At 37.6% G+C, this 21,326-nt stretch overlaps 1 protein-coding gene across 1 annotated transcript; it reads left to right on the top strand.

Moving 5' to 3' along the window:
• The first annotated feature begins 1,923 nt into the window (after positions 1–1,923).
• LOC139738529 (uncharacterized) lies at positions 1,924–19,242 on the top strand. The gene is made up of 8 exons (XM_071649152.1): positions 1,924–2,113; positions 9,446–9,612; positions 10,446–10,656; positions 11,910–12,125; positions 13,595–13,800; positions 14,732–14,848; positions 16,662–16,881; positions 18,728–19,242. The coding sequence occupies exons 1-8, from the start codon at positions 1,924–1,926 to the stop codon at positions 18,850–18,852; spliced, it is 1,452 nt and encodes a 483-aa protein (XP_071505253.1). The 3' UTR covers positions 18,853–19,242.
• Positions 19,243–21,326: the final 2,084 nt, after the last annotated feature.

A 21,326-nucleotide genomic window follows, 5' to 3' on the forward strand; every position in this document is an offset into this window, starting at 1 on the left:
TAATAATGATATCATTATTATCATTATCGTTATTACTATTTAACGAGAATAACAATAATGGTTATGAACCTTCTTCTTCTCCTTCTAATATAATAAACATTACCATTATAATTTCATCATTATCATTGTTGCTGTCATTAATCATCACACTATTTATCGTCATTACTTTATCGTCACTTCATTACATGATATTGATGTTTGCAATTATACTGTCCCATGATTGTGTTGATATGATTTTCTCAGTTTACCATTTTATTTTGAGTCTGTACTTATTACTCACATGACGCTAGAGTCAATCAAATTAACTGTTGGTGACCTATCTACGATGATAAGTTTGAATGGTATGATTGCGGTACCGTAATGATAATTCTGATGCTTTTATAATGATTATCATTTGTGATAAAAGTAATATATCAAGCCTAGGCCCTATTTGGCCTCATGATTTTTTATTTTGTTTTGCCGATGATGTTCATTTTGTTTCGCTCAAGCATGATTACTTTAATCAATTTACTCTTTAACAATATTCAGACATATGCTATATAATTATAGTGAGTCTGTTGGGAATATTACATTTGATAACGTCTCCTTGGTTATTCGGCGGGTCAGTTCACATAAGATCGGTATCTCACGTTTTGGGGCATATTATTTTTTAATAGGGTCCCATTTTTTCTCTCTCTTCTCTTCTATTTCTCTTCAAAAAAAGGAAGAAAAACAGCACACCTTACGTTTTCAAAACAGGTGCCTTGTGGACAAATATTTTTGTTTCTTCCATCGTCCTTTGCCAAATTGGTTATATAAACATGCACCTTCAATGTTGTCATATTTTTTAACTGCTAGTTTTCTTGGAATTCTTCTGAGAAAAGACCCGAGCCCCCTTTTAATGCCCAGCTTGTTCTTTTCATAGCAAACACGTGGCAAACATTTTGCGAGATTAATTAAGGTTTTATCTTTTTTTAAATAATTATCTCAAGATAATTGTTTCCTCGCCCCACCAAGTCAGATGTGTATTAATCCGTAAATGAATACAAGCAACATATTATTATTTTTAAAGATAATGAATAGATTATTACTATTTTGCGAAGATACAATTTTTATTTGAACTAAAACAACCGACCATGAAAATTTTGTGATTTCATGACAGACAACCGTCAATCAGTGCATAATTTGACATTTCATACGGGTGAAGCAACCTTTCTATCTCGATGTGCGCTTCCCTGGCGGAATCGGTCGCAGGCAACAGCAAGCTCTCGATCTGTGCTATGTTTTTGATCTCTGTGTTATGCTTGTGATGCGATCAGTTCCAACACTGCTATAAAAACATGGCGTAGTCCTGGCTGCAAGCAGTTTCGGCTTTTACCACAGCGCCGTATACGGAACGTGGTATATCGAGGGTAAGCTGCCGGCATTTCCGTGGAAATGAACGTAAAATTATGCATTTTACCCTAGGGTAAACTATGTATAATCAACGGGAAATGTGTCAGTGTTGTGCTTCTTTGAGATCTTCTTGTACTTTTATTGCATTAGAGTTGCCGATGAATATGTTTCTCTCACCATCACAGAATATATTCGTACTCACTCGTCGCGGATGAATGTCGAAGGCCAGCCAGAATGAGATTAAAACTTCTTAATGTATAAAATGTTACCAAAAATTGACCTCACTTGCTATTGATTACCAACGAGATTTTCAGGTACTGCTCTAAAGTTGAATTTGAGTGGGTAAAAAACACATCTCGCTAAAATTGGTGTAAATAGATGAGAACTACATAGGCTTCGCGCGGATATATCCGCACAACTTACTTAGTCTCCATTGGCTTACGCGCTAAAAGTCTATTATGTCCACGGTTGTGATTGGACCTCCCTTTAATGTCCCAGAAAGAAAGTATCATCTTCTTCCTCTGGTAGTTATCAGAAGAATTTACTAAAATGAAGAAATATGCTCTTGTTGAGTGGACGAATGAGGCTGACGCAGGCTCATATAGCGTGGTGAAGAGCGAGTGGATTCTTGGTTATACACCGGAAATGTATCTCATCGAGTGGAGAGAAGGCCAGGGTAGGAAAAAACCTCCGCCCGGTGGATGGCCTATGGGAGAGGCGAAAATTCTGCAAACGAGCGGTGAGAGATAGCTCCTTTAGGGCCTGATTTACACTTCCCTACTCTATCCTGATAACAAAAGACCAGTGTGGTATGTACTACATTTATCTGGTAGAGTACACTTCACATCTGGTGCTCTTAGTATCTTTGTAGAAAATTTGGGAGCTCTTTTAGTTTCAGAATGCACGGCAAAGAAACATATGTTCCATCCGTTGACTGAAATCAGCACGTGTGTTGTCAATGTTTGTATGCGTAGTAAGTCTATGCTTGTTGTGCGCGATAACCGCACGGTGAATGAATGCATGTAATTATCAGTCTGACCTTACCTTCTCTTCGCTCAATTTTGTTGGGAGCCACACGATTGGTCTGGACTCTAGAGCTCTATGTGCTGTTCCCGAAATGTGTCATTTCGTCTTCAACGGAGGGTTAACTCACCCATAAACAGAGAAGTTACATAATGTATTGGGCATGCCATGTACTGGAAATAACAATATGAATTCACTTGTAGAAAATTAGACTTACAGTTGTAGGTATCATTACAGTTCTTAGACCCAACATTAAGTTTTCCACTCTGCAGCTCTAGCTGCATGCTCAGGATTATTCAGGTCTCTTAATTGTGTCTAGTGAGATGGATTGTAATGTTTAGGCTCTAACAACATATGAAGTTGAAATAGATGGGCCTACAATTGTAGATCTCTTTGTACTATCAGATTTGGAAGGGGATGTTTGCTGTGTGGGAGTGCAGCGAGACCACAGACACTGAATTGGATGAGGAGGAGGGCCATACATACGGTACATCTTACATGTATAGGCCTACCACAGGTACCTCAACTTGCAGGCAAACAATTCAGGCTATAGAAGTAGAAGTACTTGTAGAAATAGGACCTGGTCCACCCTTGGTCCACCTAGGTCCTGGCAAGTACTACCTTGTACACCAGAATATCATTATGCAAAATGAGAGTTGTAATCAAAAGATTTGCCCAATTGCAGTGTACAAATTTTGGATTGTACCGGTGTTGCATGATTATGATAGAGGCATATCTACTGCATAGAGGTGGATGCATTTTTGTTTACTGCAGTAGCATGATGCCATGATGAAAAGATTTTCAGGCATGTGGTTTACATCTCATTTGGGTCAAGAGATCTTTGTTTACATTTCCTGTTACAGTTATTGTTATGAGCCTACACAACTAGAAAAATCTTTTGTTTGATGCAACAGTTTATTAAACTTAATTGCATGAGTACCGTACCTATTGATAGTACTATAAACCAGTCAAAGTCTAGCTCTAGTGTAGTAGTGTACCTCCAAAGCACAACGTACATGTCTTCAGACAGTTAACAGCGGAAAGAAATTATCAATGTTACAAGACAGATATAAAGTTCTATTATACCTCCTTAAATCTAGACTAGTGTAGCATCTTGTTTTATAGGTTTATTTTGTAGGTTGCACAGAAACTGTAGAATAAATGTGGTACCGGTAATGTTTCTGTATTGTTGAAACAAACTTGTTAGCAAATTACATCTTGTGTTAATGTTAATACTGCATTACTACTGTATGGATAAATCTTACTACATGTGATTATAACTTAAGCAGTGTGCACAGGGAACTCTGTACATTAACATAAGTTGGTAAAAGGTAGGCCTACATTTTTATTATTATTATTATTTTTTTTTTAGGGGGGGGGGGTGTCTTTTGACTGATGCAAGATGCACGCTTCATGGGATGGTTAAATGTGAATTATTTGGAACCTGTGATCTTTACGCTACTTGTCAGGTTTTGAGTGTTTTTGAGTTCACTAACTAGTGCATATTTTAGGGAGGCCTACAATGTGCAATGTACGTATATCTCGATATGTACAACTGTAGGCCCGTCTAGATATAAATTATGTGTAGATCTATACTTTCTTTCAAAGTATGGGTGCTTGGATTACGTGCACGTATAGTAATTCATTATACCGGTACAATCATATTGAGTGGGTATACTAGCACTTCTAAATGCACTGTATCAAGTATTACCTTTGGAAATGGTGTAATTATTATTTGCTATGTGGTATTAAGATCAAATAAGATGTGCTTGAAAGTCAGAGCACACAGTATAATGGCTGCTAAGCATTATAATCAATCAATTTGCCAAATTCCAGACTTGCATGATTTGGTTCTAGACACACAAGTGACATCAATGTTTACATGTAGGGCCTACATGTACTCCATAATGACTATTATGTACAACATTGCATGTTTGTAGCTCACAGTGCACAATATGTTTGACAGGCATAATTACAATGTACAAGTGTACAGTACTGTATATCTCTGGTGGGATTAAGCCTTGGATTTCATGTTTCATTGTTATTGTCACTGGTAGTTACAATTTTTGTAATTACAAGATAGTTTCAATACCATTTTGTGCTTTTAGATTTGAGTAATTACAATAGCCGTGGTTAAATGGGAGCATTTATATATATATATTTTTTCTCCCAAAACATAATTAACCAGGATAATTGGTGTGAACTACAGGAAACAAATACAGTTGTAATATTTTGTCATGGCTAAATGGACATCGTATGTTACTCTCTAAAAAAAATCGAGTGAAAATTTTCACTCTAAAAAGAGTGAATACAAAAAAAGAGTGAATTTCGAGTGAAATTGGAGTGAATTTTGAGTGAAAATGCTCATTTTCACTCATTTTGGAGTGACGTCAGGGATCACTCCATTTTGGAGTGATCCCTGACGTCACTCCAAAATGAGTGAAAATGAGCATTTTCACTCAAAATTCACTCCAATTTCACTCGAAATTCACTCTTTTTTGTATTCACTCTTTTTAGAGTGAAAATTTTCACTCGATATTTTTTAGAGAGTAAAGGAAGCTTTGTCCATTGAACAGCTGACATCTGAAATTCATATATGTATATATTTTTTTAAATGCAATAACTGTCATTTAGTAGAAGGCTGGTGTGATATCTGAGAAGGCTGAAATACTTTGCTGTACAACTTGTTATATGTTTGAATTTATTGGAGGTAGTTTTGTACATACTTGTATTTTACATACATGTCCTAAAAAGTTGTCTCTAAGAGACTGTGATGTACTGTCAAATTATACTGGGTCTGCATGGTTCAAATTAGCACATTGTACCTGGTATTTTTGGCTCAGCAGTGCTGTGCACAGCATATGACTTTTAATACAACCAGGAGAATTGTAAGCAGTGGAGACAGTATTAATTGGTGCAGTGTATCACTGTACAATTTGTGTGTACATGCACAGTTGACAGTGTACAGTTGTAACTTTGATCTACATGATATTGTACATATAGCAACTTTATACCGGCCTTTTGAACCTACATATTTGTAGCTTGCTTTGAGTCTTCATTGTAGTTGGTTACCACAGAGTTTGAATAACATATATCGTCTAGACCTGTAAATGAGAACTTAATGGCTTTGTGGGTCTTCCATCATCTGGATCTAATTAGAAACAAATGAATATCTTTTTAAATATGATACAGGTATACCTGCATGCACATACTAGAACGTTAGCACAAGATCCCTTATTTTTAGCCAATTTGTTAAACGGATGTATCTTTTCCCTTGTAGGTTAAGCGGGTGAACATTTTAATGTACAATGTTGAGATAGTATCGGGCCTACCAATTCAGATGAGAACACTAAATTGTATAAAAAATAGACCTATTTTAGCATAGAACGTATTATGTGAAGAAATTTACAATTTGCATACTCATAATTCCTTACTGTGCAGAAATACGTGCAGCCAATATACACACACAACACACCTTCCAAAACTATGTATGACTCTCATATGCCGTATGCTTTACATCTACATTGGATAAATTTGAAGTAGACATTCATGGGATGTATGTACTGTATTCTTGATGGTTAGAAGCACTCAGCAGGGAGGTGAGAAGAAAAGTAAGCTACAGTGTATGTGAAGCAGGATGTACTAATGTGCAGGGGCAATTTTTAACATAGAGTTACCTGCGAGGGTAAATTGTTTGTGGCACAAACACACTACACTGTACATGATTATGCCTGGACAGTTTTAAATGCATATCCTCCACAGCTGTGGTTTATTACAACTTGTGCCTTCAAAGAATGTGCATACTGGAGTTGATCAAAAGGAGCACTGCTTATGTCCAGGTGTGAATACCATACAGGCTGGCCGTGGAGAGAGTCGGGCCAAAAGGAACTCGGAAAGAATGTTTTGACAAAAGGACATACTTGTAGCAATAGGATTCTTGCATAATTCTGCACTGTGCCGAGCATATCTCCTTATTGTTCAATGTGCAGGTAGCGTCAAAATATTGTTGTGTATGATCTGCTGGACTTGGTGCACAGTGAATGGCTTCTATTTTCTCCTATAGCTCTCTCTCTCCTTTGCTGATACACATGCCAGAAATATATGTCTGCCAGCTAGGCGGGACATATGAATGCATATTATCATATGCACTCTCCACACAGAAAAGAGATTGAGTGAGTCAACAATGTAGAAGCAGAGGCAGGTCTGTTTCTATACCCCCTCCCCTCCCCTTGCTGTCTACACCATGCGTGGCTTGTGGTATTGTGAGTAGAGCAAGAGATCATATACACATGAGCATGTCATTGTGCTCTTGTGGCTTGCTCATGTATTCTTGTGGCTCTACTTTTGTATATATTGCATCCAATATAGTTCATCAGTGATATAGACTATCATCTCCCCAGGCAATAACAAATTGCATGCTGTAAGGACATTTGCAGAGAATATGGATGCTATCGACCTGTCTATGAAGAGAGGTAATTTTGTTTTAAGTAATCAAGAACAGGATTAGATCACCTGATTCATGGTTGGCTCTCATGCTTCTGTACATTGTGTGTTCTTATATTGTTATGCCAAAAGTTGCAGTACATGTTTACTTCCATTGTGCCTCAGTGTTGATGGACATCGTTCGGCTGATGCAGGGTACATTTCTTGGAAGGTGCCGTGCGCATTGCATACAGTACTTGTTATGTGTGCTGCATTATATGTTTTCAGCATATTGTAAATACATTGTAGTACAGTATTCCTTTGTTTTGCATGTCATAGCTTCATGTTTTCTGCCATTTCTAGGCTTGTGATTTTCATGTGAGTGTGTTGTTACATGTTCCAGGAAACATACATGCTCTGGCTGCTTCCTGTATACATGCATGCCTGTCAGAGCCCAGGTTTTGGGTCCAGTTGTTTCTTTTTTTCTCTGTGTTTGACTACATGGCCTAATACTTTGCCACATGAATGCATGGGTCTGTTTCCTTTCAGTGCATACATAATAATACAAAATTGTATGTGAAATATGAATTACTGATGCAGTGAATGAATGCATTGTGCACAGTGATTTGATAATCTAAGCTCACAGTGTACGTCAGTATACAGTACAAGTGAACAGTGTGATTGATAGGACTCTGTATCCATGCACTCTTCTGTGATTATTGGTCAGAGAAACCCTGCTTATATAGTCTTGTCTGATTACAAGCATACAAGTGGAATGAGTATAGCAATCCAAGGTAACCAAAAGGACTAAGCATTATAACTCCTCTTTGATTGCTTTTCCCTTTATCCATTTTCTGTTCTTTTCTTCCACTATCTCTCCTTTCTCCTATCTTTTTCTTTCTGTACCTCTCTTGTCTTTTGTTTTTCCTTTTTCATCTTTTCTTTTGTCCATGATGGTTGATAGGTCCTGTTTCCTCCTTGTTTGCTATCTTCATATCTACTCTGTTTTCATAGATGTGTTTTTCTTGTGATATCTCCTGCTTCTTCCCTTCTCTTTCTGTTGTTTTCTCTTCCCGTTCTTTACCCCCCCCCCCCCCTGTTTCTCAGCTCTAGTCTCTATCTGGTTGTCATACAAAATATTTTTCTACTGAAAGAGAGCAGATCCCATCAAGTTTTGTTCTTCCTCACAGGTTTCTGGTTTGCATGTACACTATGTACAGTATATATATGTACAGTTTGATACTAACTGACTTCATTTCAGACAATTTGTCTGCATTCGTATAGTATAGTTTTGTTTCAAGTGTTCTATGTTTGACAGCTCTGTCAAAGTTGATTGCTCCCAGATCTTTCTGTTCCCATTGTTTTGAATAACTGGAGAGACCAACTATAATGAGCATCGCTATTTTATTTTTTTTTTCCTGCCTTGAAATTGTGTTTTTTTTTTGTTTGATTAACTTTTCCCTCCTTTCACCAACATTGTTCATGAGACACATAACATTTCTTCTGCAGATTGTTTGATTGTGTGTGGCTATAGAGAAGAATACTAATGTCATTTTAGCCACACTTGTTGCATGGATGTTATTTAAGTCACATATTGTATACTGTATATAAGCAGGGGAGTTTGCTAAACCAAGTGAAAAAAAAAAAAAAACTTTCCAAATTTCTTCACTTGATGAAGAAGACAGTCAGAATTACATTTCACTTCTAACCCACCAAGTCATTGGGAAATTTCATGGCAGAAATGACTGTCTTTTCCTTGTAAGTTTATCCCCTCTCTTTTTTCACTTGGTTTGTCATGTGTTTAAGATACAACATGCTTTTGGATAGGCTGAAACTAAAAAAGGTATAATAATTTTTTTTTTTTTTTGTACACAAAGAACAAGAAAATGTTGTGAAATGAAAACTACTTTTTCCCCCAAACTTTATTTAACATACATACATACAACTTGTACGTACATTGTAGTAAATTTTCCCTTCAGAGGATATGATTTTCACTATGCATAAATGGTGTTTTTTTGTTCAATCATTGTGGTTTTTAAAAGGTTGACAACCCTGTAATTACAGTATAGAGTACTGAAGTACAGATGTCATAGCCATTCATCGCTGTGGAAACTGATTCTAGACAACCTCACATAGCCTGAAATATGTATGAACAGAATGGTTGCCAACCATGCTTGTCAATCCTGCTTCCAGTGCACTGCCAGAAGCCTTGTGCAAGGATGACTTGTTTGAAACCAGTACAAAACTAACGTAAAAGTGGAAATTTTCGCAGTGTTGAAATTTTCGGACATTTCAAATAACCAGAAACTACAGTAGCATGAAAGTAAATCACGTGAATATTTGTGCTTGCCATATGTTGCAGTAGTGGATGTATTGATTCCACAAAATTACAAAACATGCAAAACTCATCTTACCTGGCCGGGTACGAAATTATATACACTTTTACGGTAACAAAAGACTGTGACATCATCACATCAGTACTCATTGCCAACTACAGGACCAATGAAAGTTTACCTATCATCTTCTGCCTACCGGTAACTCACTTTTCCCTCTGCATCCTTTTGCCCCGCCCTAATACATCCATCTGTCCCGCCCTACTGCATCCATGTGCCCCGCCCTCCTGCAGACAAGGAGGTGGAGTTAAAGAGACAGCTCCACACGATGACCTCCGTGAAAGAGCAGAGCAACCTCGTCGTGACGGGGAAACGTAAGAGGATCCCGAAGAAACGCCTCTACGAGAGCGACGACGAGACTGACACAGACGCCTGCCGTTCATCTAGCGGGGATGAAAAGGTCAGGAAACAACTTTTTGTTTTGTTTTTGTGTGTGACACTGTTGTGAAGAGAATGATGATTGAGAAACAGTGTTGGTGATTATTGCAGTTATCATTCCACGTTTTCATTATTGTTATCATTATTATCATCATTGTTTCATTTATTGTTTCATCATCATCATCGTTTGCTTTATCAATTTTTCAGCCAATAACAAAGCTATATTTAATATGCTGTGAACAGTACTAAATGCAGCCTTTGAAGGAAGGAAAAAGGAAAAATAGGAGTTGCAGATGAATCAGGGTGCAGAAGCAAAATTTTGTTGTCATATGGTAGTCTTTAACCCATTGAGGACAGGCTGGTTTTGCTACAACATGCATTTCCTATAGACACCTGCCTGAGTATACTCGGGGCTCGTCCTCGACGGGTTAAGGGCCACCACTGCTCGCTACATGATCACTTCCAACTTCAGAACTCTGACACAGAGATCTCTTCCCACCTCCCTGGACACAGCAAGGCTTGACAATAACTTTTACTTGTGGTGGCCCGACAATGAAATTTGATGCCGTGATTGAGCCACCAAAACATGTCTTTTATGAAAAAATGGTGGCCCGACATCAATTTCTCGTTGCCCAGGGCAACTGCAATGGGCCACCACTTATATTGAGCCTTGCACAGTTGTAGTCATTGTGTGTTACAATCCAGAGCAGCACAATTTGAATATTGTGGACAGATCAGATCTAGTGTATACCACACTTAAGGATGCATCTGTGATGATTTAAGCACAATGTCAACAATAAGAACCAATCCCAAATAAATATGTTTCTTATTCATTCACTCTTTGTATTCTTGCAGAAACGTCTCAAGGGGAGGAATGCCAGGATGGGATTGGAGAACTCGTCGCCACCGACCCCAAGGAGGGGTGGGATGAAGAAGTCCCTCCAAGCACAGAACGCGACCTCGTCTTGCCCCGAGCAGGACCAGGACCAGGACCAAGAGGAACTGGGCAAGATCAGTTCAGCACAGAACGCCTACCAAGAGATGTCTTCAGAGAGAGAAGTGGAAGGTAATCGTAACAAGCATTCATTTGTATCAAGATAACAATCAGTAGATATGGGTTCTTTGCCACCACTTTGTGATGCTCGGAATTCTCCAAAACATACATTGTACAGTCAACCTTGCGCAAGTCAAATTCAAAGGGAGTGAAGAAAATCTTTTGACTTCCATGGCTATGGCAAGATCCAGCTGTGGATCGTCTGATTGCCTCAAAACTTTGCACAAGGGTAGATGAAATAATCTATAGAGCTGTATGGCTATATTTATGAAAGTCCTTTTCTCTTATTTTATATGAATGGGTTTATGCTAATTTGTGCGAGAAATCATAGCTTTGGTTATTTCTAAGTGAATATCAAGCTTTAGGAATAGCATTTTTTTTTTGGACAAATGTCTTTTCTTACCAATTCCTCAAAGAAAATGATAGGTTGTGATTTTTATTTCTTAAGTTTTTTATCGCTTTCCATTTTTGATGTTTTTCCTTTATTTTTTCATCATTTTTGGCTGTGTGTGGATGTGTATGTAAAAGTAGGTGTGTGTGCGTGTGTTGTGAGAGAGAGAGAGTGTGTGTGTGTGTGGTATTTTTGAAAGTTATGATAGTTTCTAGAAAGCATTACATATATTTGGAAATGTTTCTGATTTTGTCCATAGGTTTATAAACTGTACACCTACTCATATGTAGAAATAGTGAAATTTCAGCGACGTGTTCGGTCAATGTAATCTAACAACCATACTGCAGGTCCAGTTGCCATAAATTTGGTATCAAAATGTATGTGAAGGATCACAGAAAAAATTCATGGAATTTCATTTTGAAATATTTGGGCATTACGAAGCACCAACAAAAATTAGGGGGGGGGGTGGGTATTATGGTTAAAACACACACAAATCAAACACCATTAAATGTGCACATTTATACACATAGGTATACAGGTTATATGTGATAAAATATGTTGCTTTTATGGTGACAAACTAAAGGGCATAGCTAATACTTAGTTTCAAACCCTCACCTTTCCTAATGAAAGAACCCTCGCAGTGCAGAGTCTACTAGACCTCAATACGGCTTCATTGTATCCCGTGGCCAATTGGGAGAGTGAAAATGGATGTTCAAATTAATGAAATTTATCGCAACTGATTGACAAATTGCTCTGCATCGACATACATGTTGTTATTAATTTGCTGCTTTTTTACGTCAATGTACAACAATGTAGGGCAACTTGTCAATCAGTTGCAATGAACATGGATACGTGTTCTTTCCTTCCGATGTAGAATCAACCGATGACATCATGGAAGATGGGCGTGGCAACCTGCTGGAGAACATGATGGATGATGGGGCAGGGATGGAGGAGGAGGAGGAGGAGGAAGAAGAGGAGAGTGAGACCGATTATCCTCCAGAATACGAGCTGTCTGAGCTGGAGAAGTTGCGCATGGAGGTCCGGGGTTTGCGTGATGAGATCATGCTGCTGAGACACCAAGTCTGCAAAGGTCAGAGGTCAAAAATGCTTCAATGATTTGAATGCCTCCCAGGCTTTCCAGTATTCTTGTCTCATCCTTGGCAGTTTGGTGGGTCTAATTATTTTGCAAATCCGGACTGCCCAACAATTTTGCAAATGAAAGCAAGAGAATATATATATTTTTGTATCCATGGATATTCGATTGCAATTGCGATTTATTCAACACTTTCAGTAAAAACAGAGGAAAGATACAGAAAATTGACAACACGATACTACAACGGAGAAAAGAATGATCACAATAAGCATCAGTATAACATTACGATCATACAATACATTTGAAAGTGTTCGGAGACAGACAGAAAGGCTATGCCTTATATGAAAGTCTTGTCCCCATACTATTTCATTCATAAAATATCAAAATATTGTTGATTTAAAACATTTCTTTGTGAATCAATGCACACATGCATACGCACACTGACATATTTCATGATAGTACAATAGTCAATCATACAATTTTCTGCATACTGATTTAAAACATGCAATCGGAATCAGAGGGGTGAAGGTTGAGATGTGAATTTTCTTCAGTTTGTCTCCCTCGACAATCATCGTGTCACTGCCGGCAACCAGGGATAGCCTGGTGGTAGTGTCGCTGCCCTGAAAGCAGTAGATGACAGGTTTGAGTCTTGTGGTTCCTTTTTTCCGACATGTTTGTTAAATTATTACAGATCAGCAATTGTGATCTTACAAATTTCATTTCTCGAAGGAGACAAATTGATGAAAATTTACACCTCAATTTTGCAAATATTTAAATTCGTGGTGGACGAATACAGCTGTGGAGAGAGAAATATTCACATTCATGTCATAGTCATGATGATATCAGAGTTAATACTTTCGCATTTTGTTAAATTTGCTAATAGCACTCTACTCGCAAATTTCACAAAAATAAAAACCTTTGCAAACTCTATGGGGTATGTATATCCATGGCTTCTCAGCAGAGGTGCTGCGTAGTATGTTTTTGTTTTGAATTTCTTCACCCAGAACAAGAAAGTATGCTCTGGAAATTAAAGATAGGATTTTTTCTTTCTGAAAGATTTTGATTTAGTTGATAAACTGTTAATGTGCAATTTGTCCATTTTCAACCAATATCAGACTTTTGGTGCACAAATGCTTTAATACCAACTTCAAGAGCGAAACATTTCAAACATACTGTAGAATAATGTGCCCTTACTGAAGTAAGTATGCATGTTTGATGTACACTGACTCCATTTCAAACTGGCAGTGTGTGTATTCAGCCCTTGAAGTGAGTTTTGATGAACTGGATACCAAGGAAGTATCAACTTTTCATAAAGAGTCCAGCAAAGAGTACTTGCAAGTCATATCTTCTGTATAAAATACAATTGAAATTGGGTAAATGTTGAACTTGTCATTTTTTTAAAAATGTGTGTGTAAGGATCATTTCTGTTTAAATGAGTAGTTCCATTCTGTTTTTGCACAAACCAGAGCTCCCAAAGGTCCATGCCATTGCCTTGAAAGCCCTTGGAGTTGGCATGCATGGCAATGGCAGCTACACCATAGAACCCCAGCCCACCGCCCCGGTGCCCGCGAGACCCGTTGCTCCTTCCAGTGGGCGGGGTCACCATAGGAGGGGCAGGAAGTCGGCAAACATTGTCAGACCCTCCAATGTGCTGAAGAAAGAGACCGAACTGGTGAGTTGTGCCTCTTGATTGGTTCTACCAATTTGCATGAAAGGGGGTGTTTCTTAAAGCTGTTCGTAAAGTTACGAACGACTTAACAACGACTGGTGATGAGTTCTTGTGCTGAATTATGGAAATCCTGATAAGTATAGCACATCAGAACTGATCACCAGTCGTTCTAAGGTTGTTCGTAACTTTACAAACAGCTTTATGAAACAGGGCCCAGGTTACGAGCTCCTGGATAATACAACATTCTATGAGTATTTCTAGGTGAGTTATGGCTAGACTAAAAGTTGGATGGCTTTTATGGGGTGATGTATATTCACTATGTCTTTGAGAACAGATTGAATTGAGAATAATTGAGAATCATTATCTGTTGATAGAATATGTTGATTGACTTTTCATGGAAGTGGTTTTTTTTTCTTTGAGTGTGTGTCTTGACTTCTAGTAGATTTGTTCACTCCTGCCCTCCTTTGAAAAGCAATGATATATTGATACCACAGCAAGAAGATGAAGCGGCATTATAAGCTGTGAACTTATTTCACAGTTACGACATTGCCAAGAAGAATATCGGTTTAAGAGCTCTGCAGCGTGTAATGATTGATCCTTTAAGATAGGAGTTTTATTTTTTTTGTCCTTGGAATATACGTTGACGACGATGCTGAAAGTTTTTATCTGGTGGTTAATTCACAAACTTTTGTATGAGACTTCTTTGTATTTTTTCCCCCTTTACCTTAAAAAAGATGGTGAATGACTGCGGCTTGTAATAATTATTTAAGTGTGAAGCAATGTCAAATTGTGTTGCAATGAGCAAAAGCTTTCATGATTCTTTATGGAGAATTTTCATTGTTATATTTCAAGATAAAGACTGAAAAAATCTTTTATCATAGCCTTTCATGCACATAAGTGCGTATATTCTTTCTGTGTGTTTGTATGTGTACAGTTCAGGCAGAAAGTGAAGGCTGAGAATCAGTCCGTGAACGGGGTGAAGGCAGCAAGGAATGAGAAGACCTCAGCATCCTCACCAGGCCGTAGAGCCCCAGGCCAGAAGCCAAGCCAGGTAATAATGATGATAATGATGATAAAATCACAGCTAGTTCAATTTCCCAAACCCTAAGGTTGTTCTAGGCATATTTTCTGCTTGTCTGTTGATTCTGCTGTCTCACACTTCATTTATTTCTATTAAGGACAGGGTTAAAGACCACAGTAGTGTGGGGACTCATGGGTGGCCCGATTCATTTGCTGCCCACTGGGGTACATTTGAAAAACCTGAATAGCACTGGTCTGCGAACATGTGATCAAAGTGTGAGCTCATCGGTTACAGTCGACTCCAGTTGAGATTCTGGGGCTGTGTGTGCACTTTAATAATAATAATGATAATAATAATAATAATAATAATAATAATAATAATAATAATAATAATAATAATAATAATAATAATAATAATAATAATAATAATAATAATAATAATAATAATAATAATAATAATAATGATAATAATAATAATAATAATAATAATAATAATAATAATAATAAATCATTTGTTAAGCACAGAAACTATGTCTATATATTCTACTGCGCTTCAAGAGCTCTTAAATTCCTATGTTGCACAATGTTGCACAACACTTTAATAATAATAATAATAATAATAATAATAATAATAATAAATAATTTGTTAAGCACAGAAACTATGTCTATATATTCTACTGCGCTTCAAGAGCTCTTAAATTCCTATGTTGCACAATGTTGCACAACACTTTCCACAGAGATCAGTGATAAAGGTATACACAATTCATTACAAGGATTCTCGAAAATATCTATCTTCCCACTCTATGGTATCCCCATGCTACTGAATCTTTAAGAATTCATCCAGTGGTAAAATGCATGTTCAAGTCATGATATGTACTACTTGTTTGCCACAATGCAGTAGTCAGTGTGAACGCTGTTATTTTTGTGTACAGAATATTTTCGCGAATGGAGAGGTCACACACAATTTTGCTAGATGTTGTTTTCTTGATTTGACACTAAGGCTGTCTTAAGTGCACTCAATGCCCTTCCGTTTGTGATTAGTATTTTTAATGCATTGTTAATTTTGTGGCCCTAACAGTGATTTGTGAAATTTACAAAAATGAAATCCTTGCAAAAATAACAGCTTTTACAAAACTTGTCTGCACACCTGATTGCTGAGCACATGGATGTTGATGGTTTAAGGCCACCGCACACTATACGGCTTTTGGTCACACGACTGACTGACCTTGGATCCAAAATAAATCACAATAGCCTCAGAGTAAACACACTTGTTTATTTCAGATCCAAAATCGCTTAGACGTGCGACAAAAAGTCGTATAGTTTGCGGTGGCCTTTAGAATTGCTTTTGTTTAATGTGGCTGCTAAGGAAGCATGGAATGCTTATAAGCACACGATTAACGGACCTGTGGCTTTAGAGTCCCTTCTAAAGGACTAGGCAGTAAGGATAGAGTGCCTTGCCCAAGGGTTCACACTGGTTCATGGGGACATGAACCACGGCCATCATGATTTATTATCTGCGGTCTTATCTGCTGAGCTGCAACAGCTCTTTGGATGTGGATTTTGATGAATTACAAGAATAGGCCAATTTCGTAATCCATGTTTATTTTATGCTTGCCTTTTTAAAGGAAATTGTTTTGACGCCCAGAAAGCTTTTGGCTTTGTTGAACATAGCTATGATTGCTTGTAAACTAGATGGCAAGTGTGGATTTCTATTGAGTGAAAGCAGTTGAATTAAGTTGTTCATATCCACTTCCTCAAGGGATAGAATATTTCTATTAGAATTTGAATTTGAATGCATTAGCAAATCAACCCATCACTAGCCATCCGCACTGTCCCTTCTGTAGGTCGAGATCCACCCTGGTACAGGTGTTTTCATCGACCGCGAGGACTGGGAGAAACTGAACGAGCTGGACCAGCCGACGGCCTTCGCTCGCCGAATGCTGCCCTACGTCTTCTCCATGGAGACGCTCCTCAACAGCAACCTCCGGGGTGGGCGGAGCACCAGGGATACCAAGGCGGAGCCGAAACTCGCCCTGGACCAGGAGAGAGTGGATGCGATATACAGTGAGTCCTCACAAAGCAATGACACTTGTATATCTCCGGGCTCTCATGCGAATGCATGCACTATGAGACCCATCAACACGAAGCTTGATGAAGCAACTGAAATCTATATCTTTTTTTGGTACAGTATGTAGCATCTCCATTGAGAAAGAATTTGTCCCTTTCTAAGTCCAAAGACATTCTACAAAAAAAGGCAAGAAAGACTGCAACTAGATAACACAGTTTGGAAAAAAGGGCTTCAAATTTTAAATGCAGTCAGGTTTGAAGGAGATAACACACTCAGATATTCAAGGTCAATTCAAAGTAATATGTTTTATAAAAAGCTAAAGAGGTTTAAAGTTTCAGAACATTTGTAGACTTTGAAATGCACACATAAGGTGTAGCTGAGGTTTGATTCATAGAACGTTAAATTTATTGCTTTTCAGCCATATCACCTTTACTGCCATTTTCTTGTCTGAAATTTTTATTTTTTTTTGCTCTATCAGGGTGATGTGATGGGGGTCATATATGTGTGTGTGCGTGTCTGTGTGTTTAGGTTTGGCTATAACATCTGGATATTAAAGGGACTGTGCAGTACTGGGTGAGGTGGGTAGTCATGTTTTGAACATTAATAAGTGAGATAATGAGAAATCTCTTATGAAATATGAAAGAGCATGTAATTTTAAGAAGGATTCAACGTTTATTTGATGAAAATTGGTTTTCAAATGGCTGAGATATCCAAAAAAGTGATAATAATAAAAGGTGACATGCCACAACTTTATTAGGATCTCTTTGTTTCACCTTGTTTTTGGATATCTCAGCCATTTCAAAACCGATTTTTATCAAATAAACTTTTGATACCCCTTAGAATCGCATGCTCTTTGACATCTCATAGAGTGGTTTCTGAATATCTCGCAAAACGTAAAAAGCTAAATCCTCACCTGGACCAGAACTGAACACACCCTTTAACATCAAGAATGGGACAAATGATCAACTCTTCCCTGTCAAGTGATCAATAGACAGAGTGCTAAGGAAAGAACTCTGTCAACAGTTTGAATGTGTACCTATGAGGAGAGAACTTGGGAAATGAAACAGGCACATTCTTGCAACCACTTTCTCCTTTCTCTTTGATATGTCAAACTCAAACAGGTGTTTAACTTTGAATAATATTCCTTCCTCCTACCCTAGTTTTGATTTCATCTTAATCTCACTTTGTTAAGTCACTGTCATGAATTATAGAACCTAGTTTTTCCTGAAATAATTGCAGAGTACATTTTGATGTACAGTATGTCCCCCCCCAAAAAAAAAAAAAAAAAAAAAAAAAATTCAACCTGAATTTTGCATTGATAACTTCCAATATGATTAAACTGTTTAAATGCTGCTTCAGGATCTAATATATAACATCTTAGCTATATTTTGCAGAAAACCCCATTCAATTTGGTTAAGTGGTCACAGAGAAATGTGGATCATTGTAACGCATGTCATAGGTCTTATTCTTCCAAGTTTAGCTCTTGGATGCTCTTGGAACTGAATAATGTGTGAACACAATGGACAGAACTTGGAGGGAAGGGATTCCTGACAAGCTCTACAAAATTCCTCATTTCCCTTTCACCACTGAAGCAAATCAGATGGGGTTTTCTGTCAGATATGGTAAGAAGTCATAGTTGCATACCTTGGAATTGAATATGGATTGATTCACTATTTTTAAAGTTATCATTGCGGAGGGTCCTATTTTTATTTTTTTGGGGGGACATATTGTACAGTTTTGTCCTGCACCTATTGTGAATTTCATGGAGTTTTTCAATGCTTTGATCGGTACTTTTGAGTTCCTTAAATGTACGTATTGTGTCATTTTCCTGTTTTGCTGCAGAGTCCGTCATCACCAAGTTTCCAAACGTCTCCTACTGTGACATCGGTCAAGCCATCAACGGCCGGCTATCGAGCATCAGATATCGCGAGCAGAAAAGACAGGCTCGACTTATGAAGCAAGAGTGATGGCAGATCGTGCCATGATTATCAGACTCGGCTGCTTTGGAAAGAACACCAATGAGGCACTTTCCGACCCATCCAAAGTGCATTTTGCCTTTTTCCTCCTGAATCTCATATATTTCTCGGTGCTAGTCCTATTGATGTAACCGTGTTGTGACACTGGTCCTTTTGCACCTGTGGCAGGGTCATCTGTTCTTCACAAATGAGAAACTTGGCAGCTTCCCGTGTTCGTCTTTAAAAGTGCTGGGCGAAAACATCTTTGTGCTGACTCAGAAAGAATGGATGTTGAGTATATATACATAGAGCTTTGCACTGCCATGTTATGACAAAAACTAAACTTTGACCGTTGACCTGACTTTGATAGTCATTTCTTTCTGTAGCGCACAAACGCTGTGGTTTTAACTTCTGATGAGAGTGTTGAGTGTTTGAATTCTTTTTTTGTTGTTGTACATATTGTATGCATCTTCAATTGATGTTTATTTGTAAACCGACTCAGTATTAAATACGTTCACACAAAAAAAAAGTCCAGCCTTTGAGAAAGAAAATCAAAAATATTTGTTTGTGTTTCATCTGTTGCCACTGTTTTGGATAAAAAATCAAGTATGTTGAAGAAGTCTTGTAGTGATGGATAGTTATACAGTTGAACCTCTCTTATCCGGCCTCCCTTTATCCGGATCTCTCTATTATACGGACGCAATCTCGCCGTGATTTTTTTAAAAAATAATTACGTGAGGAAAGGGGGATTCCCAACTCCTTGAGAACTCCTACACAAACACACATTAATTACATATTACTTCCAACATGATTAACATACATTACATCAAGTTTCCTTCCAAATTGCTTACCTTCAGACATTTTAACATCCCCAAACATCCCCAAATTATCGCATTTTGAAGCGTAGTTTCGTCGACTCGTACTGTTTATTTTCAAGATCTACTTGATACTTTTCTTAATAATTATTTAGGTAAATCATCCCAAGAATTTATAAAAGAAAATGATTTCATTCTTGCAAACACGAACCTCAATTTTGGGGTCTGTTACTGAGTGTAACAATGAAAAGGTTGCAGTATACACATTACTACATGTGGTACTATGTCACAATGGGCTACATCAGTACATGTGTATGTATATGTACATGTATAAAGCATTGAGTCTCCCGTATCAGGCAAAATCCCTTATCCGGATGAGCCCCGGTCCCGACTTGTCCGGATACGAGAGGTTCAACTGTATTCTGTGTTCAGATGTTTAGAAATTGAAGATCAGCCGTGTCTTGTTGTAAATGTGTAATTCATATCCAATCACTTTGTCGATACAAGATGATAAGGTTGTATTCCTTCTCATGTCAAGTGTGTGTGACAAAACAGTTGATAGAAAGCCATTTGATTTTATAATGTTTTTTGTAAATGCACTAGTCGGCAAATAGATCTGACTTATTTTGCTAACGTTTTGCTCTAAAGTATATATATATAAAGATAGAAACAAACTTAGGTATATAATTGGGAATGAATCCCCCACAACAATTCTGCAAATCTTTGTTTCTACTTAATCTAGATGGGAGATCGATCATATTGCATGTTTAACATGACAGATTCTGACCTGTAAATTTCTTTTGAAGATGAAATTTGTTTTACCAGGAAGTGGCAGGCATGTGATTTGTTTCACTTGAAATGAAAATAACCATGTAGTCGAACTTATGTGTTGGCCTGTCAGTGTCTTTTTAAACATACATGGTGTGCAGCAAAGTTTCGAGAATTTTATTACAATGATCAGCTTAAAAGCATGAACAAGGGTGTGCACAGGAAATGCATTGTTAACAAATGAGCACAAAATTTAACCATTTTCCAATATGAAGATATCATGTCGCACGAAGCTTGCAGATAAATCTCAAGTTGATGAGAAAAGGATAAAAACACTGAATCTACACAAGCTGAACTACATGAATTATCAATGGAATGAGTTAGTGATAAATGTACACCAGTCTGTTTTGTTGTTATTGTTGTTGCTCTTACACTTGTATGTATTTTTATTTTGTTTTTGAATATGTGGTAAAACAATGATAGAAAGCTTTTCCTATAAAACTGACAAGCCAGCACCTAGAATGCACAGAACGCTTTACATGACATTTATAGCTGGGTACAGTAAGGTTACATGAGTGCAAAGTGTGCACAACTTGTTTACTGTTCAGTCTTTGCTGCCTTTGTTGAAATGTCATTTATTAGAATAAATGACCAATGGAAGGAATTGCTGGCAGATTTTGTTTTTTGTTTTCTTTTAGAGTTCCCCCTGTTCATGGAAGAAGCAGAAAAAAAAAAGTCAATTTTTCCTAAAGGGAGATCAAATTTTGATTCAGGAGACCAATGATCTATATATGAAATAGATCCTGGTTTGCATATGGATGCTTTGATCTATTTACAAGGGGAGATCCAGGAATTGTGTAAAGGGGAGGTGCCTTTACAAAATTGAAAGGGGGGGGGGGGCGC

Source organism: Diadema antillarum, unplaced genomic scaffold (genome assembly GCF_040938485.1).
Source record: "Diadema antillarum isolate AM-2024a unplaced genomic scaffold, OU_Dant_1.0 seq00000752_RagTag, whole genome shotgun sequence".
Classification (NCBI taxonomy): domain Eukaryota; kingdom Metazoa; phylum Echinodermata; class Echinoidea; order Diadematoida; family Diadematidae; genus Diadema; species Diadema antillarum.